The sequence below is a fragment of the Serinus canaria genome, chromosome 7 (genome assembly GCF_022539315.1).
Source record: "Serinus canaria isolate serCan28SL12 chromosome 7, serCan2020, whole genome shotgun sequence".
Classification (NCBI taxonomy): Eukaryota; Metazoa; Chordata; class Aves; order Passeriformes; family Fringillidae; genus Serinus; species Serinus canaria.
In genome coordinates, this window is record NC_066321.1 from 23,766,055 (window position 1) to 23,785,115 (window position 19,061).

At 40.7% G+C, this 19,061-nt stretch overlaps 1 protein-coding gene across 8 annotated transcripts in view; it reads right to left on the reverse strand.

Moving 5' to 3' along the window:
• Window positions 1–19,061, reverse strand: part of PIKFYVE (phosphoinositide kinase, FYVE-type zinc finger containing) — a 62,634-nt gene that overhangs the window by 21,457 nt on the left and 22,116 nt on the right. For 6 of the 8 annotated variants that reach the window (XM_050976732.1, XM_050976734.1, XM_050976731.1 and 3 more), the window contains exons 10-22: window positions 18,238–18,349; window positions 16,907–17,054; window positions 16,246–16,413; window positions 10,903–10,965; window positions 9,524–9,653; window positions 9,051–9,231; window positions 7,636–7,710; window positions 6,880–6,987; window positions 5,973–6,113; window positions 5,209–5,335; window positions 2,787–3,973; window positions 1,383–1,483; window positions 125–196 (exon numbers count right to left, since the gene is read on the reverse strand). In XM_050976732.1, coding sequence (XP_050832689.1) covers window positions 125–196; window positions 1,383–1,483; window positions 2,787–3,973; window positions 5,209–5,335; window positions 5,973–6,113; window positions 6,880–6,987; window positions 7,636–7,710; window positions 9,051–9,231; window positions 9,524–9,653; window positions 10,903–10,965; window positions 16,246–16,413; window positions 16,907–17,054; window positions 18,238–18,349 — 2,613 coding nt within the window. The remainder of the gene's footprint in view (window positions 1–124; window positions 197–1,382; window positions 1,484–2,786; window positions 3,974–5,208; window positions 5,336–5,972; window positions 6,114–6,879; window positions 6,988–7,635; window positions 7,711–9,050; window positions 9,232–9,523; window positions 9,654–10,902; window positions 10,966–16,245; window positions 16,414–16,906; window positions 17,055–18,237; window positions 18,350–19,061) is intronic. The other 2 variants (XM_050976730.1, XM_050976735.1) reach the window with 1 other exon arrangement.

A 19,061-nucleotide genomic window follows, 5' to 3' on the forward strand; every position in this document is an offset into this window, starting at 1 on the left:
TCATAATCTGTTTCACTTCCTCATGAAGGGAAGAAGGACAGGGCCAAAACAGGAAAGCAATGGATGCATTTGCATCCATTTGTAACAAGTGAGCATGAGTGAATTAGAATCAATTCCTCCTTACCTGAAACAGTAGCGCTCCAGAAAAATCCCTAGAGTTAGGTCATTTTTCCCATAGAACTCCATGGTCACAATCCTAAAGCAGAGAAAGAAAAACTTTAGAGACTGGATGCCATCACCATTAGCTGTGCAATGGCCTTTAGGAGCACAGATCTACACCCACTGCTGCCTTGTTTACAGCCTTGTATAACTTCAAAGTTTATTTTTTCCACTTGACTACCCTTCCTAGATCCCAGCTGTCAGGTTTGCTAATAATGGCATCAAAGTCCTACCAGAACAACTTTAAACTTGACATTTAAAAGTCCAATACAATTTAACTACACTTCTGAAGAATATTTTCAAAAATATCTAGGCACAGAAGTCTAACCATCTTTAAGCTTCAAGCACTAATGTTTAAACAGCTACAAAAAAGGGTACATCCAGAACATGAAAAAAGCCTCAAGAAATCCTTATTCTTGTAGCATAATTAATAGCAACTTTAGTTTCCCCAGAACCTGAGATGACCAAGCCATTTAAATTGTGTATCAGTTTAAGTGTCATAATTCAGATATCCCTAACTTCACTAATTTACATCCTCTCATTGTTGCTGCTTTGGGAGCATATGACCATTTTCTTTGGTTCAATTCTAAGCTTTTACAGGAACTTTAGACCTTTCCCTGTAAGAGGGCCATCTCTTTATTTTCACCTGAGTTAAATGATAAAAATCACCTAATGATTAAACACCAAGACCTGTCCTGTACAGTAGAGATAAAAGTGTCATAAGTTGCACACAATTAGCAAATTACAGCCCCCTAAGCTGGAAATAAACCCCTTAATACTGATGACTATAGTATGAAAAAGATAGCAATATATTCCAATGCCACTGTTGGATAATACAATCTACAAGTACTCCAAGATTCCCACAAGGCTCACTTTTGGGCTTGGACATTGTCCTGTGTTCATTTACACTCACTCTTCTCCACAAGACTGCATGCAGTGCTCCCCACACAGACACATTACTCTGCAGTGAAACACCAACTAAAGCATTTGGTTTCAGGCTGGGCTTTCTCATTCATGCCTTGGGTATTAGAGGTTGTGCAATACTGCTGTAGATTCACCTGACCACGCAAGACAAAAGTCTGTTGGCAAAAGTTCCTGTTACAGGATGAGCACAACCTACCAAGGAGTCCCCAAAGAAATTCTGCCATGAGGCAGGCACTGACTCTGACTTTGGGAAGGAAAGAATAGCAACTATCCAAGCTCTAGAGGAGTAGTTTTTATACCAGGGGCTAACACAGGCACTTGGAGCATTGCTGGACTGAGCAGAAGAGCTGCTGAAGAGAACACAAAGCCTCTGATGGTTTACTGGACTCAGGCAATCCACCTAGTAGAGAGAAAACAACCTTCAGTGGTTACAGACACCTCCATTCACACACACTTCTGTTGACAAAATTCTATTCTAGTAATTTTATTCAAAGACAAGTATCTGCTTTCTCCTTTTATACAGATGAACTTGGCATTATCTCCCAGCCTCAGGTAAACCTGCACTATGTATAATTGCTAAGTGCCAGTTTTAGAACAACATAACTCGTAATGAAACCAATGAACATGCAGGTGTCTCTGTGGAAATGAAGCCAAGAGAAACAGAAAACAACAAAAGCCCCATGACAAACATCCAGAGTCTCTAAATTACTGTATGGTGTAGGACGCCTTGGATTCAAAACTCTGCCATTATTTTATACTTCATTTACTCATTCAGGCTATAGAAAGATTTCAATCTTTCTATTCTCTGCGAAGAGATGTACCACACTGCTCTTGGAACGGAGCTGTTTTCCCTTCCACACCCTACAAAACTATGATGTTACCAAATACTTGTCTTTGATCACTGAGTAAATTTAAAACAGCATCAGCCAGTCTGATTCAGAGCAAGGGCTACTCTTATAGTTTGTAAGATTATGGCCTGTGAAGCTACAGAGATCTACATTTAAGTGCCAATTAAAAAGTGACTTCTGCTCATAAACACAAGGGCTGATTGGCTCAGGGACCAAAATGTTGACTGTTCCAACAGATCAATTCTGCTACTCTTGTTCATAGACATTCTTCCTAAACAGCTCACAATTCAAGAAAGTCCCAAGATCTCCTTTTCCTCAGATACAAGTTTCATGGCAGTTTACCAAAACTTTAAATATTTTTATTACAAACACATATTGCCTTGCTTTGAAATTTCAAAGAAGATTCCTTTCCCTCCATTATGTGATTCTCACTTTTCTTCAGAACACCCAAACTTTTACAATCAATCAAGTATTTTAATGTAATTACAGCCTTCTGCTGTTTCCATGACATAAAGCCCTCTGAAAATGAAAGTACATTTCTACAAATAGCCAAATACAAGGAGCAAGGAAGCTCAGTTTAAGAAACTTCTTAAGGTTTGGTCCCTCTTCATGGACCCATTTTCAGCAATCAGTTAGGTACAGCCCAGTCAAACAGGCAAAACTGATTCTGGGCTGACTGTGCATTTCTCAGAGAAATTTTGACCCAGTCAAAAAAAGAAAACAAAACAAACCATAATCAAACAGAAAGAAACAGACAAAAACCATCCCCTCTGGTTCAATATGAGACCCTACACCTTCTGTGTATCATGAGAAACTGATGTAACTTGAGTTTTCAGCAGCACAACTCAATCTTACCTTATGAGACCATGAGGATTCACTCTGAGCCAGTCCCTTCTCCTCCTCTTCAGTTCTGCTCCCAGTTTTTCCAGTAGGGACACTAGACACATCCTTATTTTGGGCAAAAGGATCTGTGCTTTTCTGTAGTATCCTCCCTCCTCTGGCCCGATAGTCAGCCAGCATTCTGGCTAAGCTCTGGCTATCACGCAGATGCTCTGCTATTCTGGTATTAACTAACTCATGAGAAGGTAATATTTGGATAGCCTTGGCTTGGACACTCCCATTTCTCCCTTGTAGTCCAGAGAAATCCCGCAACAATTGCTTCTTCCTTCTGCTCTCCAGCTCCTTGTATTCCTTATTGAGGAGAGGAGACCAATAAACTTGTTCGGGAAAGTATTCCCGGGCAGGGCATCTCATGCCTTTTTCAGTCAAAAGAAATGGTTCACGGAACATCAGCACTGGGGAAATGCAGAGAATGACATCTTTCAGCTCCTGCTTAAACGCTGCAGAGTAAGTTTTGAGACGATCCTCAGATGAAGTGACCTCTTCCGTGACATATAAACCAGTATCATCCTGGAGAGGGTCTCTGAAGACTCTCATCTGACTCTTGGATTCCTGTAAATCATCTGCCTGCTGAAGAGGCTCTAGTGCCTGGTTATCCAGAGTGGCCAAGTGCTGGTCCATGCCATGGAGGGGCAGTGGGGATGTTTCAGGTATTGCAAGAGGTACAGAGCTGAGCACTGCAAATGGTGACTCCACTTTGTGCTGCTCTTGCTGCTTGGAGGACACCGTTTCCAGCTGACAGTTCTCTTGGTCACCTCTGTCAAATACACCTCTTGGTTCAGGCAAACTAACCTCATCAGAAGACACTGACTCAGAGATTACAGACAGCTTTTCAGAGGATAGTTCAATGTCTTTGACTGCTGTGCTGAAGTCCTCACCATTGAAGAGGTTCTGTTGTTCATTTTCATCTCCTGGTTCCTCAATAAGGGAGTGAAAGGAAGTGTTTTTGGTGAGAGTAGGGGGCATGGCAAACTCATCCATAAGAAATGAGATTTCCAGCTGGGAATGATAAGCCACACAGACCATGAAGATCAGGATCTCCTTCACACGAGCCAGCTCGTACTCTGCAGCACCACACAACTTGATGGTGCAACCCAGGTGCTGGGGACACCCTTCAAAGAACATCAGGGGTTTTGTCTGATCTAGAAACAAAACATGGGAGTTAGGATGACAACTACACTTAATCTGCTTTTAGATACCTCACACACCCAAGAGACTGTAAAGGAGACTAAGAGCAAGTAACATTGGTAGCTGCAGAAATTCATATTACTGTACTGAAATAACTTATTTTAGTAAGAAAAAAAAAAGCATTAGCTATAAATCTTCCCCTGTTTTATAAAACAAGCCAGTAAAAAATCAAAGTGAAGGTCATATGGAATACCCTGACCTAAACAGAGTATTCTAAGACCACTGTAGACTCTGCACCAGTGGGCAAAAGAATGACTTCCCTTCCAGGCACATTTGCTCACCCTTACAAGTCAAAAGCCTATGACATTCTGAGGGCAATTTAAAGGCTGGAAGAGGCAATGAGGAAGTGGAAAAGAAATTGTTCAAAGACAGATCTGACTGAACTTGGAGCAACTTGGTCTAGGGGAAGGTCTAGTTCCTGCCATGGCAGAGAAGCTAGAACTAAATGGTTTTTAAGGCCCCTTCCAGCAGAACCTTTCTATGATTCTATCAAGAGATGCAAAGACTGTATCTCCACAAAGATCTGCATCCACAGCATTTATAAGTGCCAGCACCACTGGTAACCTGTCAAGCAGCATTTCTTCCTTCCTTTGCAGACTCCCACTGCCTAGGGGAGTAACAGAGAAAAAGGAACCTTTCTTAAAGGTGCAGAAGGATTGGACATGGGGAAGTGTGCACAACTTGCTACAAGGCAATTTTGGATTTGTTAAGGTAGGAACAGAAAATCTTTTGAAGTCCCTTCCAACACAGGTTGTTCTATGATTCTCTTCAATGCAAAAAAAATTCTTTACAGTGAGGATGGTGCCCAGACAGACTATGAAATCCCCATTCTGCAATATTTTTAAGAGTTGGCTAACAAAACCCTAAGAAATCTGATGCTGTATTGAAATTAATCCTTCCTATTTTGAACAGGAAGTTGGACTAGACAAACTAAAGCATGCAGGAAGAGAAAAAACAGTTTAGAAGAAAGAAATCAGTCTAATTAAAATCTATACAATGTCTTCTCTTAGTAAGATCACACTTTTCTCTACACAGGGCAGTACACTGTAGTTCCAAGAAGTAACAGAAATAAAATTAGTAGGATGATACATGATCATACAAGGAAGCCAACAGTTCACAACTATTTAAAAAGGAGAAAAGCATTCATCTTTTCACACACATAGGCTAAGGCACATCAAGTTTTACTCACCATTGGGCAACTGAAAAACTTGCATATAAAATTTATGACAGGTCCCCAGCTGTGGTTTGGTCAAGAGTTGATCCATTGACATCACTAAGTCCCCCTGGGTCATTCGACTTACCCGGTCTAACACTTGCTGTAAAATTGGAAAGAGCAGTAAGAATCTACAATACAAAGAGCACACTGTCATCCTTATCTTGCTCTTAACAAATCAAAAACACCAGTGCAATCTATAAAACCTCTCAATGAGATGCAAACTCTCAGTTAAACCCAGTCCCACAAACCCACATCCACAATATACAAGAATCTTAGAAACACAGTAGGGTAAATAATTCTGGTGAGATGGTACCCTGCCCAGAACTTCTCACTTGACTAGACTCAGATACCTCGAGGAGGTGCAGTCCAGTCAGCATAATGCTGGCTCTGCCAGGAGCTCAGCCAACTCCCACAGCTACTCTTTGTTTGGCTGTCTGTACCCTGCCTCACAGGGACAGAGGCTCTATGGCAATAGCTAAAGACCCACACATGATTTGCTGTAAATGGATATTAAAGTCAACTAGGACTAAACCAGGGTACAAGGACCCATCAAAGAAGGACACAGCACAATAGCTGTGAAGAGCTGAGGAAAAAGTAACACTCCAGATTCACCTCTCTTACCTTCTTGGAAGAAAGAGAAGAAAATAAGACAGCTCTTGGCTTTCTCCAGGGAGTTTGCTACAAGGAGTCATTAGAAATCTACAAGGCCAAGTCTAACTCTGATCAGAAATGCTCACCGGCTTGACATTGATGACCAGAGTGATACCATGCTCTAAGAGCATGTCCTGGGCAATTCTGGACACAGTCTTCTCAACAAGGACCAAATTGGGCTGGACATCAACTATCCGCTGTACATAGTTCTTCAAGAACTCCCTTTCCTGCAGACAGGAACAAAGCATAGCACTGAACTACTGCAAACCCATTTGGAAAATAAACCCACTTTAATGCTTAATGTCACTTTTCACTTCATTTACATACTGTCCTTTCCTATAAAACCAGGAAAACAGCTATCCAGGAAACACCATCACTAGTCCATTGGGAACATTGTCCTACTCTCACAGCACAACACTAGTTTATCAGTAGTATTTTATAAGCATTTCATAAAGAAAAGGTCTGTGTACTTCAGTGTTTTCATATTTAAGGCACATCCCTACTCACAGGAGCAGGGCACCTGTTCCAAAGTGACATTTTCTAGTTCACCACTCCATTAGGTTGGTGATTGTTCCATTTTTTCACTCAAAAAATACAAAAAATAACATGGGTGTGACCTAACCCTAACCTACATTAGCTTGTCAAATATTTCTTCCCACACCTAAACCTTATCTAGCTCTAATACCGTGTAAGTAACGTACAGTTCAGAAGGTCTCAATAAAAAGAAAAGTTTTCTCAAATGCTGCATTGTGAGAATCAAAAGCTCACATGGTCTCAGGGCATGTAACTTGAGGACCAAAACCCTCAGTGCAAGGCTACAAGTTTGTACTGTATTTACTGCAGCAGCCCTCTTAGCTAGCTTACTAAAAGAAGAAAATTCTCTCTTTTCTATGCAATCTCACTCATTCAATTTCACCTTACACACTGAAAATTTTTACACTGGTCATGGTTTTGTTGGGGTTATTTTAACCAAGAACAAAAGCATACACTCACCTGAAGTACTATGGGCTCTATGCAGGTAAACTTTGTTTCTTCTCGATAGAGGTACTCAATTGAGCATTTTAGCAGAAGAATTCTGGGATTTTTTAAGCAAGAGTTCATCTAAAAAAGACACAAAAATAGTTAAAACAATAATACAAATACCTAGAGAGGAAGAAGTACAAAGAATAAGACAGAGACTTCCCATGATTGGTCCCTGCTACCCCCACCTCTCTTTAAAGTGTCTCAACTATCCCCCCCTGCAGACCCAACTACACATTCTTCCTTCTTCTGAAGTTCTTACACCCAGTTGGAATTTCACAGGTTCTGTTCATAAGCAGGCAATGCTAAAGAGGATTTCCAGTTCATGCTAAGAGCCCCAAAGTCTTGATACACTTGATTCATGCAGTTCACTTCTATCTTGCCCTCCTGCCTTAAAGACCCATTTTACTATACTATTGTAAGTCAGAACCACAAATGCCTTTTTCTGCCTAAAAGTTGGGATAATTATTAGATGCCTCATGTTGTGGTAGGGATGGAAAGGCTTTTTTATACATGTATGAGAAGATTTTCTCCCCCAAAATCTTTGGGCCAGAAAACAAAACAGTTTGGAAAATAAATACTTTAAAAGCCATTCTTTTTGGGGGCTCAAAGCAGAGAAAGCTCACAAATCTCCACGGTGGTGAGAGAAGCTTCCTGGCACAAAAAGCAAGTCAGAGCACCCTTGTTTCCACAGCATGCATTACAGTAAGATTAATCAAGCTGCATTACCTTTTTGTGTGCAACATTCTTAGTGCAAACAAATCCATTCACCACCATGGAGTCAAATTTCTTTCCACCAGGGATCTAACAAAGCAAAGAACATTTTTAGAACTGTCATTCACTCCCACATCTTCTAGTGCAGTAAAGCTAATATAGAGAATACCTATTGTAGGTGATGTACAAACTTCAGCTACACCCTCAATTATCAGATGAAAGATCAAATACAGTCATGCTGGACATGTAAGTCTTTTCCTTTAAAACCTGACAAACTTAGGACAACATGAAAACTAGTACTGAGTTCTAGAATTTCTACACCCCTCCCAAGAGATGCTTATTTTTAAACCAGTATACTTCAGCACATGACAAGGGAACCTAATTTGGATAGGCCATGAAAAGCATATAGCTTTGCACACGCCATTTATATTAACAACAAAAAAAATTGTAAGCAAAGGGAGGAAAAAATATAAAATAAAGAAAGAAAATCAAAAAAACCCTCTACCTACCAATTGAACACATCAAACAGTTGACTGGTGTGCCTGCAGTAATAGGCAATCTCAGGCATAATAAGCAGCATGAAACAGGTTTCTGAATAACATGCTTCAGAGGACATTCATATTACCAGCACGTGAAAATAGCAGACAGCTATGAAGAGCTTTCACCTCTGAACAACTGCTCTTTGATCTGGAGTTTCAGGAGAAGCAGGAACAAGTGGTGCTGCCTGAAGAGATGCCACAGAACTACTACCAAATCATAAGGCTCTCTTCAAATCTCATATTTCTTTCAAACAAGAATACTGCTGAGATTAATTTGGCCAAAGAAAACAAAGCCCAAATCTTCAGTCCTCAGTCACACTAACTCCTTGGATGCTATTTTCACATCAGACTCTCAGAAGGAAGTTTGCATGCCAGAACTCCAGACTTAAGAGTTCAACAGTGTCAACACTGGGCCATCTGGCAGAACTGGATACACCATTCCATAACAATTAAGTTTTGCTCTTGAAGAAAGTCATCACACTCAGCATGGGAGGAGTTGAATACTCCATAATGGATAGGTACAGGTTGACAGATGGCTGCACCATGTCCTGCAAGCTACTTATCCAGCATTTGGTACATCTCCAACTCAAGAGCAAAACAAGCAGAAACGAAAAAATGAACCAAGTAACTACAGAGGTGTTACTCTTTGCTACCTTCTGCAGCCCACAGCCTGAAAGAGGTCAGCCCCAGCACATCAAGGCACTTTTCACAGTATGCCAAGTTCCCTCTGTGCAACTTTTTCCAGAACTCCACCTCATCCAAAGGCCAAGCCATACAATTACAGTACTGAATGTGCTGGGGGCAGTGGAAAGGGGACTATTCTCTTCAAACAAGGTGTACTGCCAACAGCTGCACTCTTTTGTTTTCCTACACCCACTGCTTGAAACTTACTTTTTTGATGTGGACAAACTGGCGGATATCCATGTCATCATCTCTCTTCTTGACATCTGGCCGTACCGTCTGAACTACCTGGCAGACCACGGGTACAATAATATCCCTCCAGGACAGTGACAGGGATTCATTGTATAGAAGCTGCTGAAGCAGTGCCATCATGTGGTTGTGATTAGCAGACCTATAAAAAGGCAAAATAAATAGATTTCTCATTAAAAAAATGTAAAAATACAGTGCAGTGATTAACTGAAGTAAATTTCTTAACATTTACAATGCAGAGGGCCTCTGAAGGAACAGTTGCCTAGAATGTTCTACAGTCAGCTTTGGTCCTGTACTCTATATTATAAATATTATAAACATCCCCCTTTCAGTGGGACTTTAAACATAAAGTCCCACTGAAAGGTAGTGGAATAGAGGAGCTTCAGAAATTGTTACTCAAGATATGCAAATTCCTTTTTCTACATGTTTCTTACAGCAGCCTTTCCATGGCTTGTTTCTCCCCATTCTCTTCTCTCAGCAGATCCAGATTGCTGTGGTGCCAGCCTAGGGGTGTGAATAAGAGCTCTTTGGACTTCTCCTCCACCCTCCTGTTGAATAACGACTCTGTAAGAGACAAACAAACGTTGTTAATGCAAGGTCACAGTTGAATGCTTGTGTCTTTCTGAAAGGCTGCTTCAAAATGGAAAGAATTTACTAAGACGTAAGTCCTAGTAAGTACTGAGTAAGTACTGAGTTTAAGGTAGATGTCATGGTCCTCAGTAGGAGGGGGACTGACACTTTCAATTACTATATTGTGTCGTAACACCTTAGAACTGTTCTCTGTTTTGCAGTACCAAAATTAGAGGTTACCTCAGCACAGTCTGTGCTTTGAAGGAGTTACTAGGTTATTTCCTACACGGTTATTATGATATTATAGAGGCAAATTATAAACTTCCACATTGACATAATGGCTGACTATATTATAAGTCATTGATACTAGCAGTGTATAAATGTTCATCAAGCAAGTATGTAAGCCTTCAGAGATCAAGCTTCAAACTCCCCAGTGTTAAGCAAAATCCTTATACAAAATAATCCAGGGAGGACCACTGAAGAAAAAGATTCCTAAAAAACAAAAATTAACTTAACTTCTCCCAGATGCTCCATATATGAAAGCAGCTATGTAGAAGATTAATAGAAGCTACATTAATTTCCCCCTTCCTTCTGCAAAAGCTCAGTTAAAAACTAAACACCAGTTTAATCCAATAATTATTTTTCAGGCTAAACAGACATTGGGGTTTCTTCCTTATTTCCTCCCCTTATGAGTGCACCAAAATCAATAGCATTAACTGGGAAGGAAAAAAAAGCCCACAAGTGCATCTGGCCGTGATACCGGAAAGCACATGGGTTTCAAAACTCGTAAGTGCATGGCCTCTCATGTCAGAAGCAGTGATGATGGTGGTGATGACAAGAAATGCAGAAAGATTTAAGAGAAGAAGCTTTAAGATACTCTGTAGAAGCAGTGCAATTAATTGTATCACATCTTCATTTGCTTGCACAGGAAGTTAAAAATCAGTTACATAAATTTGTTGGTGTAGAAACAGTGAAAAAACTTCTCACTTACACTCATTTTTTAAAAAAGTAAAAGCTTTTCTTTGAGTCTTTTTGAATGCAGGAATCTGAGAAGTGAAAGAAATTTAAGCTTGAAAATGCATTCAAAAAGTATAGCTTATACATCAGCTTTGCCATAAATAAGTTCAGACTTATTGTCAAGTAAATTTTTTGAAAGAGTCAGTGCTCTATTAAAGGAGTATTAAGGAATTCCCACCATGATATTAAAAAACACACAACAGCAGCAATTGAAGCTTTTCCTTACCTTTAATAAAAGCGTCACTTATAGAGAACATCTGCTGCCCTCCGTTTTCAGGATTCAAGTACTCTGAAAGAAGAGAGAAGAGGGATATAGGTGGAGACAAAAGAAAAAAAAAAAGAAAAAAAAAGACAGGTTACACTGGTGCGGCCATATAATTACAATGTACACGCCCACACCAGAAGAAGCAGCATTACTCATCCAAGTGTTTAGTCACCCATTTAGCAACAGCTTGGTGAGTGGTTAAGACAAGAGTATCCTCTCATTCTTGTTCTATCAAAAATTTTCTACAATGACAAGAAAACAGGGCTTATTAATGGGAAGAAACAAAACAAACAGAGTAGACATGAGCCAAGAATGAAATAAGAGTGCATTTTCCAGCTGACATGGACCACCCTTTTCTAGAGCTGAATACAAAAGTGTTAAGATGTGATCAGACACCATGGGAACAGCCTCCTCACTCAGGTCTAAAAATGGAGCTTCAGAAACCATTTTGGTCATGCACTCCATTGAGCCATCTCAGACTGAGGGAGAGACCAGCCATAAGGTTTTATCATAGGCAGTGCAAAAACAAGAAGACAGCCTGCCTTTCAAGAGCTGAAAGACCCAAGTCCAGAACAGTTCAAAGTGTCTTGAGGAATCCATGCTGACAGAGATGGACTCCCAGAAACAAAGCAGAGCAAGAGACAGATCACTTTACACATTGGAAATACAGTTAGAGCCTGCTGCTAATAATGCCAAGGCTGTGGATTCAATCCCTGTGTGCACCATTCACCTAAAAATACAGATTTGATGGGTCCCTTCCAACGCAGAACATTCTGTGATATGGGATGAAGGTCCACCTACTACCCTCACTTAGCTTGCAAGATCTTAATCTTTCATGCTGACTGGGTACAAAAAGCTTGTTTTTGCCAGAAGCCATTACTTCTTGCGCCTTGAGTTGGCTCCTCATTTATACAAAAAGAGATTCTACAATGAGAAAACAAGAGCAGTAGCCCAACTGCTTATACAGCACAACTGCCTGAAGCCCAAAGCCAAGCTTTGATCATCTTTCCTGACAATGCTCCAGACCCATCACAAACAGAACACAAAGCCAGACTGCTTTCAGACACCCACAGAAACCAACAGAAAGCTGACAGGACATAAACAATCACAAGGCTCTGAGCAGCAACACTCAGGAGACCCCTTTCATGACACCATTTTAAAAATCTGAGTTTGTTTGCAAACAGATACTCAACAGAGGATAAGTGTACCAAAGAAGTTACAAACCTCCTTTGTAAGTTCCTGGTTATTTGAGATTCTTTTCTTCTCTTGCTTAGTTTTAAAGTTCAGCATTATAATAAACTACTGCTTTATAAAAGCTGTCCCACCCTCAGCATTCATTCACTCACTGACTATCTACAGAAAGTCATGTCATGCTCTACCTACACAAGAGCAGGTATACTAGCATCTCCATCCCTCTCCCTCTTGCAACAGGCTCAGGACATCAGTTCTTACTGCAAACACACTTAAATTAGGTCTGGCACAGACCCCTGACTGGCAAGCCAAAGCACAAATTATCCCCAGCTGAAACCTAACCCTAGTTATGCTCTGGACAAATACACAGGCAGCACCTCCAAGCCACTTGTAGATTTGTAATCATCTAGGTTCTTTCATCTAGGTGATCTTTTCCCTTATAACCCAAACCACTCTATTATTCTTTTCAATACAACTTCAGCTCCCATAACATCATGTCTGATTGGTTCCCAGGGGAAGTTCCTGACAAGGTAAGATACCATACACCTTCTTAGCTCAGACAGATAACTCACTCATAAGTGTGAGTCTGAGATGGTTTAGAGTGGCTAACATGCACATTTCTTACCTCACATCATCCCTACATGCATCATGCTCCACAAAATGAGGAAGGGAGATGGGGAAATGTTCCTGTAGCTTATTTTACAACCTGAAAACCCAAGCACCTTCTCAAAAGAAGAACCAAAAGGGCTCTCAGCAACAGCACACTGAGCCTTGGCAAGCAACACTAAAAAGGAATTGCATATGGTTACTCAAATCATCTTCTCTTTCCCCCTCCTAACTACTTTCAAGCACCAAAAATACCCAAAATACCTGGTACCTTGATCATGGATATTTGTCTGGAAAGATGCTTATAAAATAGAATTTTGCACATTGTTAACTGTATCTCTTCAAAAACAGCAACTAAACCCCATATACAAAATTGATCATGCAATCTCTTCTCCCAATTTAAATGCAGAAAATAATCTTACTTTGTTTCCCCTTCTGATACATACTATGTCTTTAGGCAGATGATACTATAAATGAGTCACTATTCTCAACTAACTTGGAGTCACCCAAATTTCATGGAAACACACCAGACGTTAGTCAGGCTGTAACACCACAAGAAGTTCTGCCATTAGAGAATATACAAACCACTCTGTGCTAAATCACAGCTGGTGGATACATCATGGCCCTTGCTTCAAAAGCAGCTGACCTCTGTGACTCTGGGAAATTGCATTTTTCTTAATCATTTGAGAAACCCACAAATTGCTTAGATCAAAGCTGACCTGAACTTCCAGCACTTGATGTTCTCTATTGTCAGTCCTCCCACAATGCAATTACTGGAATTTACACAGTCCTAAGGAAACTAAATTACAGCTTCAAAAGAAGGTGGGATCTTCAGTTTCACTTCATTATTTCAAAGGAAGTCAAGTCACTGTCACCACTCTAAGGACAAGAGAGAACTCCAACACAATCAGCTAAGTGTGTCCATAACAGTCACAGGGAAGTTAGTGATGCTGACAGTGGCAAACACCTCATGTCACTGATTAACTATAGAACTCTGTCCTTAAAATAACCACCCATTTTACACAAATGCTTAACTATCCAGTTTTGGCTGTCTAATCACTAATCTTCTAGCATCTTAGATGGCATCTTTTCTTGAATACAACCAGGAAAATCAGAAAAAAAAAAAGGTGAAAATCTTCATATTAACTTTCTATATAAAGTCTCTGACTTTCATATTTACACAACAAAGTTTTAGAAGTCATGTATTTCACTACCCTAAGCACTGTAGCATTCACTGTAGGGTTTTGTCCCTCCTCACTACCCACAAAATTTTAGTCTGTCTATTGCCAAGAAATGTTTCTTGCTATTTAAGATACTGTCACTCATTTTAATTTGTTGCTCCCTGGTTACGTCTTTTCCCTAGAGATTCTCATGCCAGGAATTATAAACACAAACAAAATAAAAAAGGTTCACTAACTTCTCTGTATTTGCAGATATAGATTTTTCAAACAGCTGCAGAATACCTACCTATCCACAGTGCACTTCCATGACAATTCCACCCTATCCCAGTTCTGGACCTATACTGCTACTATGCCCTCAAGGGAAATCCATTCTCTTGGAAGAAATTGCTACCAGTTTTCTACTGCCAATTACACTGCTACAGAACAACCTGGTTAAGAGACAGGTTTCAGGAACCTATACCAAACAGCAGCAGAGATTCACCAAAGACATCAGAGTGCTGTCAGCATAAACAATTCAAAGGCAGAAGTCTTTCTCTTCTCAGTCACCTCACCACTTGCCTTTTCCACTGATCTTCTCTGAGCTCTCCACTATTAAAAACTTTTTCACAAGAGCTTTCCCACAAGAACTCACAAGAGTCTTGGCTCTGAGCAGCCTTGATTTGGTCAACAATTTCCAAGAGCAAGAGGGACTCTTACAATTCCCCTTCATAATGTGCTGCTCCTTGTACAAAGAGTAAAATATGTCTAAAACCAGACAAACACCCAACAAGTCTTTTAACATTTGGCAAAGCCAAACTGACAATTGCCTGCTTTACTGTCATCACACACTGGTAAAGAAACCTGCTACAGCTGCAAATTCATTGGATGCTGCAGCACATCTGTGCCTGTTTCAAGCTCACTTAATCTAGCATCCCTCCTTCCTAAAAGGAATCTTTGGTATATCTCCCACTTCTCAGCTTTCCTTCCCTGCAGATGCATTAGTTTTTTATTTGATTAGGGCATCAGCTGGAAACAAACTCAAAGAAACCAATATTGAGCTGGTGTCAGTAGTGCTGACAACCCACTCCCAATTTTACATCATCTGACATCGTCTCAAACTTCTGAAACTGTTCTGCTTCTCTTTGGCAGAAAACAAGCAATTTTAATTCCTTCCTTCTAGACATATTTTTAGCAAATAACAAAAGGTGACTATAGTAGGCATCAATAAATGTTCCCTCTAATTTGTCTCATTCTGCCCCACATGTCTAGCACACTTGGAAAGTCAGCTATGACTGCTTCTCCTCCCTCACTGTCCTCAGAGACCATTTCAGTTTCAGAGTAAGCAACTGATGCAAGCTAAAGGCTGCTGTTCCATTCTGATTCATAGCAACACAAGATCTGCTAGACTTTATAGAAGAATGAATTAATTAGGAGTGCAAATTATTTAACATTGGAATCATCTTTTAAAGTCAGAACCACTGAAAGGGTGGGGTGAAATAATTAAGAAACTACTTAGAAGCAGCCAAAGAAACAAGTCTACAAAGCTGATGTAACTTTACGTAAGGAAGCAGAGCAAAGACAGCCACTACCACCCAACATGTAAAGCAACTAAAATACACTAGACCCAAGCCAGTGGCAAGCCCCAGTTTCAGACAGGCCTTGCATCATTTAGAGAATGCAGTTGTCAACATGCAGGCACATTATTTCTTCCGTAAAGATGTTGTTTATAGAGTCTTTCAATTTAGTACTTCTATAGGGGAAAATCCTTTCAAAAGCAGCCTTCAAAACCAAGTATATGATTTCTTCCTACTTAAATGGATGATCTCTTTTGAAGAAATACTATGCATTTGGATTAAGTTAGGCCTTCTTGTTTATCAGTAAGATTCTTCTGGAAAATGTAAGTTTATTAAGGTACAATTTTACGTCAGCACAGAACTCTTCCAAGTTAATCTTGTTCTTTTGTTCTCTGGGGTTTTATTTCTTGCTTGCTGTTTTAAGTTCCATCTCCAACTGTAGAGTCACATATCAAACTGGTTTATGTGTGGATTATTTTTCCACCCCAGTTAGCCAGAACACATAGGTGGATCTGTCTATTATGCATGGGCAAGAGACTTTGCTTCAGTGGCAAAGAGAAAGTCACAGGGGAAGTTACACACTCTGCAGAGAAGGCATTTCAATAGATCTACTGAGCCTCCTCAGAGGTGAGCATATCAAAACTGCAAGCAAGTGCCAGTTAAATCATATTTTCCCCTCAGTCAGACAGCCACATAAGCAGTGTCCAAATAAGTCAGTAATATTAGGGCCAGCTCTCCATCATGTGCAACTCCATCTGGTGACTACCTCGTACCTTTTTGGTCGGCAGGGTGAGGGGGCACATGTGGGTACTTGGAGTGCTTCTTGATATGGAAGTTCACGTTGTCCAGCTCCACGTTCAGGCTGATGGAGGCGGCCGAATCACTGTCCATTGTGGACTGGAAGCTGCTGACTGAAGTGCGCTTGCTAGGGCTGGCGGAGTCTTTTAGTGTTGGGTGAGGGGGAAGATACAGGGAGGAGAAGGGTTCAAATGGGTGTTATGAGGGTACCAGAGAGGAGAAAAATTGTCTTTAATACATAAAGACCAGTGTGCAATAATACAGGAATATAGTATTTTCATAGCTCTAATCTTGTCTTCATGTGGGCATGCTGACATACTGGACATTCTTTAGTGCACTACTATAGGGCCCAAATCAAGCAGAAGTTTGCCTGAGAAACAGAAGGAAGCAATTTATATACTTCTCCTTTATTAGAGGTATGAAATTTTACCAGTTTCACTAAATTCAAAATGCTGTATCCATTGTGAGAAAGTGGAAGACTAGACAGACTATCGCTCTCCTAGATCCTTATGGCCCCAAGCGCACACACAGGAACACGCACAGAAAAAGCAAGACATGGTTGAACTACTAAGTCCTGAAGGACGGGGGACAACAGGGGAGAAGGCACAGTGAGAGCAAGGCTCAGGTGAAACTTACTGGCTGAGTTGTCTTCTCCTTCGTCAGCAATCTGCTCTGTGTCACTGTCATCAAACTTGATGTCTTTGAACCAGGATGGCTCGGAGTGGCCCTCTACAGAGTTCACAGAGTCACTGTCTGGAGATGGGGTTTCTGAGAACTCTGTGCTCTAGAAGACAAGGAAGGGAAAAAAGTTATTAAAATGCAGCTCTGCTGAAATATTAAGCAGCCTACCACAAATGCAGGTCAGGCATTTTAAAATCAGAGGATACTCTCAGTGGGCTGAGCCAAGTTATTCATAGAGATACCCCCTTTGGTATGAAGTAGGAACTCTTTGGGACAAGAAACAAGTACTTGTTTACAATTCCCAGTCTCTGCCTATGCTCTGCTTCTAAACAAATTGTGACTAAGTGGCACTAAAGGACAAGTTTATCATACTGCACATTTTCTGTCATCACATCCAGTTAAGCAGCTTTGAAAGCCTGCTGTCTCCAGACAAGGTGGGTGACAGCCTTATCCTTCACCCAGAAACCAACACACACAGTTTTGCTAACTAATTCTAAGTTACTGGAGAAATTCTTTAACTGACCAATGTCGCCACAAGAGTTTCAATCCAAGATGGACTCTAGCTGGGCCTACTGTGTCAAAGCAAAGACTGGCCAGATTGCCAGAGAACCTGGAGACTACCTAAGTAACTTCCATCAGCCTGCCTCATGCCCCCAGGTACCTCAAAACAAAGTTATCATTATCATGCCTTTGGCTGCAGTGAGTGCAGTAAACAACTGAGTCAAAAACACCATTTCTCCAGACTCTTGTCCAGAAGAATTGAGATCAGACAGTGCTTCCAGCTGATGAGAACAAGAATTTACTTTAAACATATAACATAAGCACCTTACAAATAGGGATGCATAAGGACTTGCTAGTTAAGAGCAAGTTTTTACCAGGACACTGTGACAGCTGACTAGCTGAGGTATCAGATGAACTCCAGAGCAATCTCAAGGGAAGTCATGTGACTGTGTCCATATGAGTGAAATGCACGAGGAAGACAAATACTATTGGCTGCAAGCTTTCTGTCTGAAGCCCATGGGAGAGCTAAGCCATTCATCATTGTAAGAAGCTGAAGAATATGAAAGCTCTGTAGCCTCTCTTAACTGAAAACATTCAGTTTCAATTAAGAACCTATCTTGTTCAAGGTAAAAAACTCAATATAATCTCTCAAGCACCCTACTGTCTGTACAGGAGACCTGATTTGGAAAACATACTACAGCTATTGAGAACAGGTTTAGAAAATATTCTAGTCAACAGCCAAATCCAAGAACAATGGTATCTTTCAGCTTTCCCACTCCTTTTACCTGCAACGGTCTGTAGAGAGCATATTCATCTCTGAAGAGCTGATCATGATGACTGACACACTCCAGCCAACGTCCATCAACCAGTGCCTGTCCTATTGCAATGGCCTGGACCCTGGAAGTATAAGAGATCTGGTTTTCTATGATTGGCTCTAAACACATATGGTTTATGATACAAGCACACTACAAAAGGGAACAGTCATTTGCTATGCAGTATTTGACCTGTTGATATTCCATTCCCATGTTTAAAAGGCACTACTTACAATACTGTGGTGAGACAGCACAGTGTACTAATTCATGCATGGAGCTAAATAAAGAGACTGCCAGTACTCTGAACTCCGCTGAGGTGTCCAACATATGATTAAGACATGTTGTTTGTGCTCCTCCAATATTGTTGAGTTATGTATACTGATCATCTCTGTGGGAGGACTGTAGCTCTACACTTAAGAACCATCTCAATTTTATCCCATTATCATATAATTAAATACACAAGACTGTTTATATTCACCTACATGGTTAAGAGTCTGCCAGCTCCACTGAAAATTTAGCTATCAAACACTATTAGTGATCTCTGATCCCAGAGGCAGACTTGCTCTTTGGAGTAGCAGTGAACACTTTTGGACAGTTTCTGTATACACACACTGTTCTCCACATGAGTGATACTTGTCCCACAGCTACCTCCCATACTGGTTTCCAAACCAGACAGCCTCCCATGCCCTGTTGTCTGGGGGCACATGGAGTCAGAATGGAACCTACACTGGGGCAGGCAGTAAAGGAGAGATTTGAATTTTCTCTCATCTCCCTGCAAAGGGGCCTATCTCTGCAGT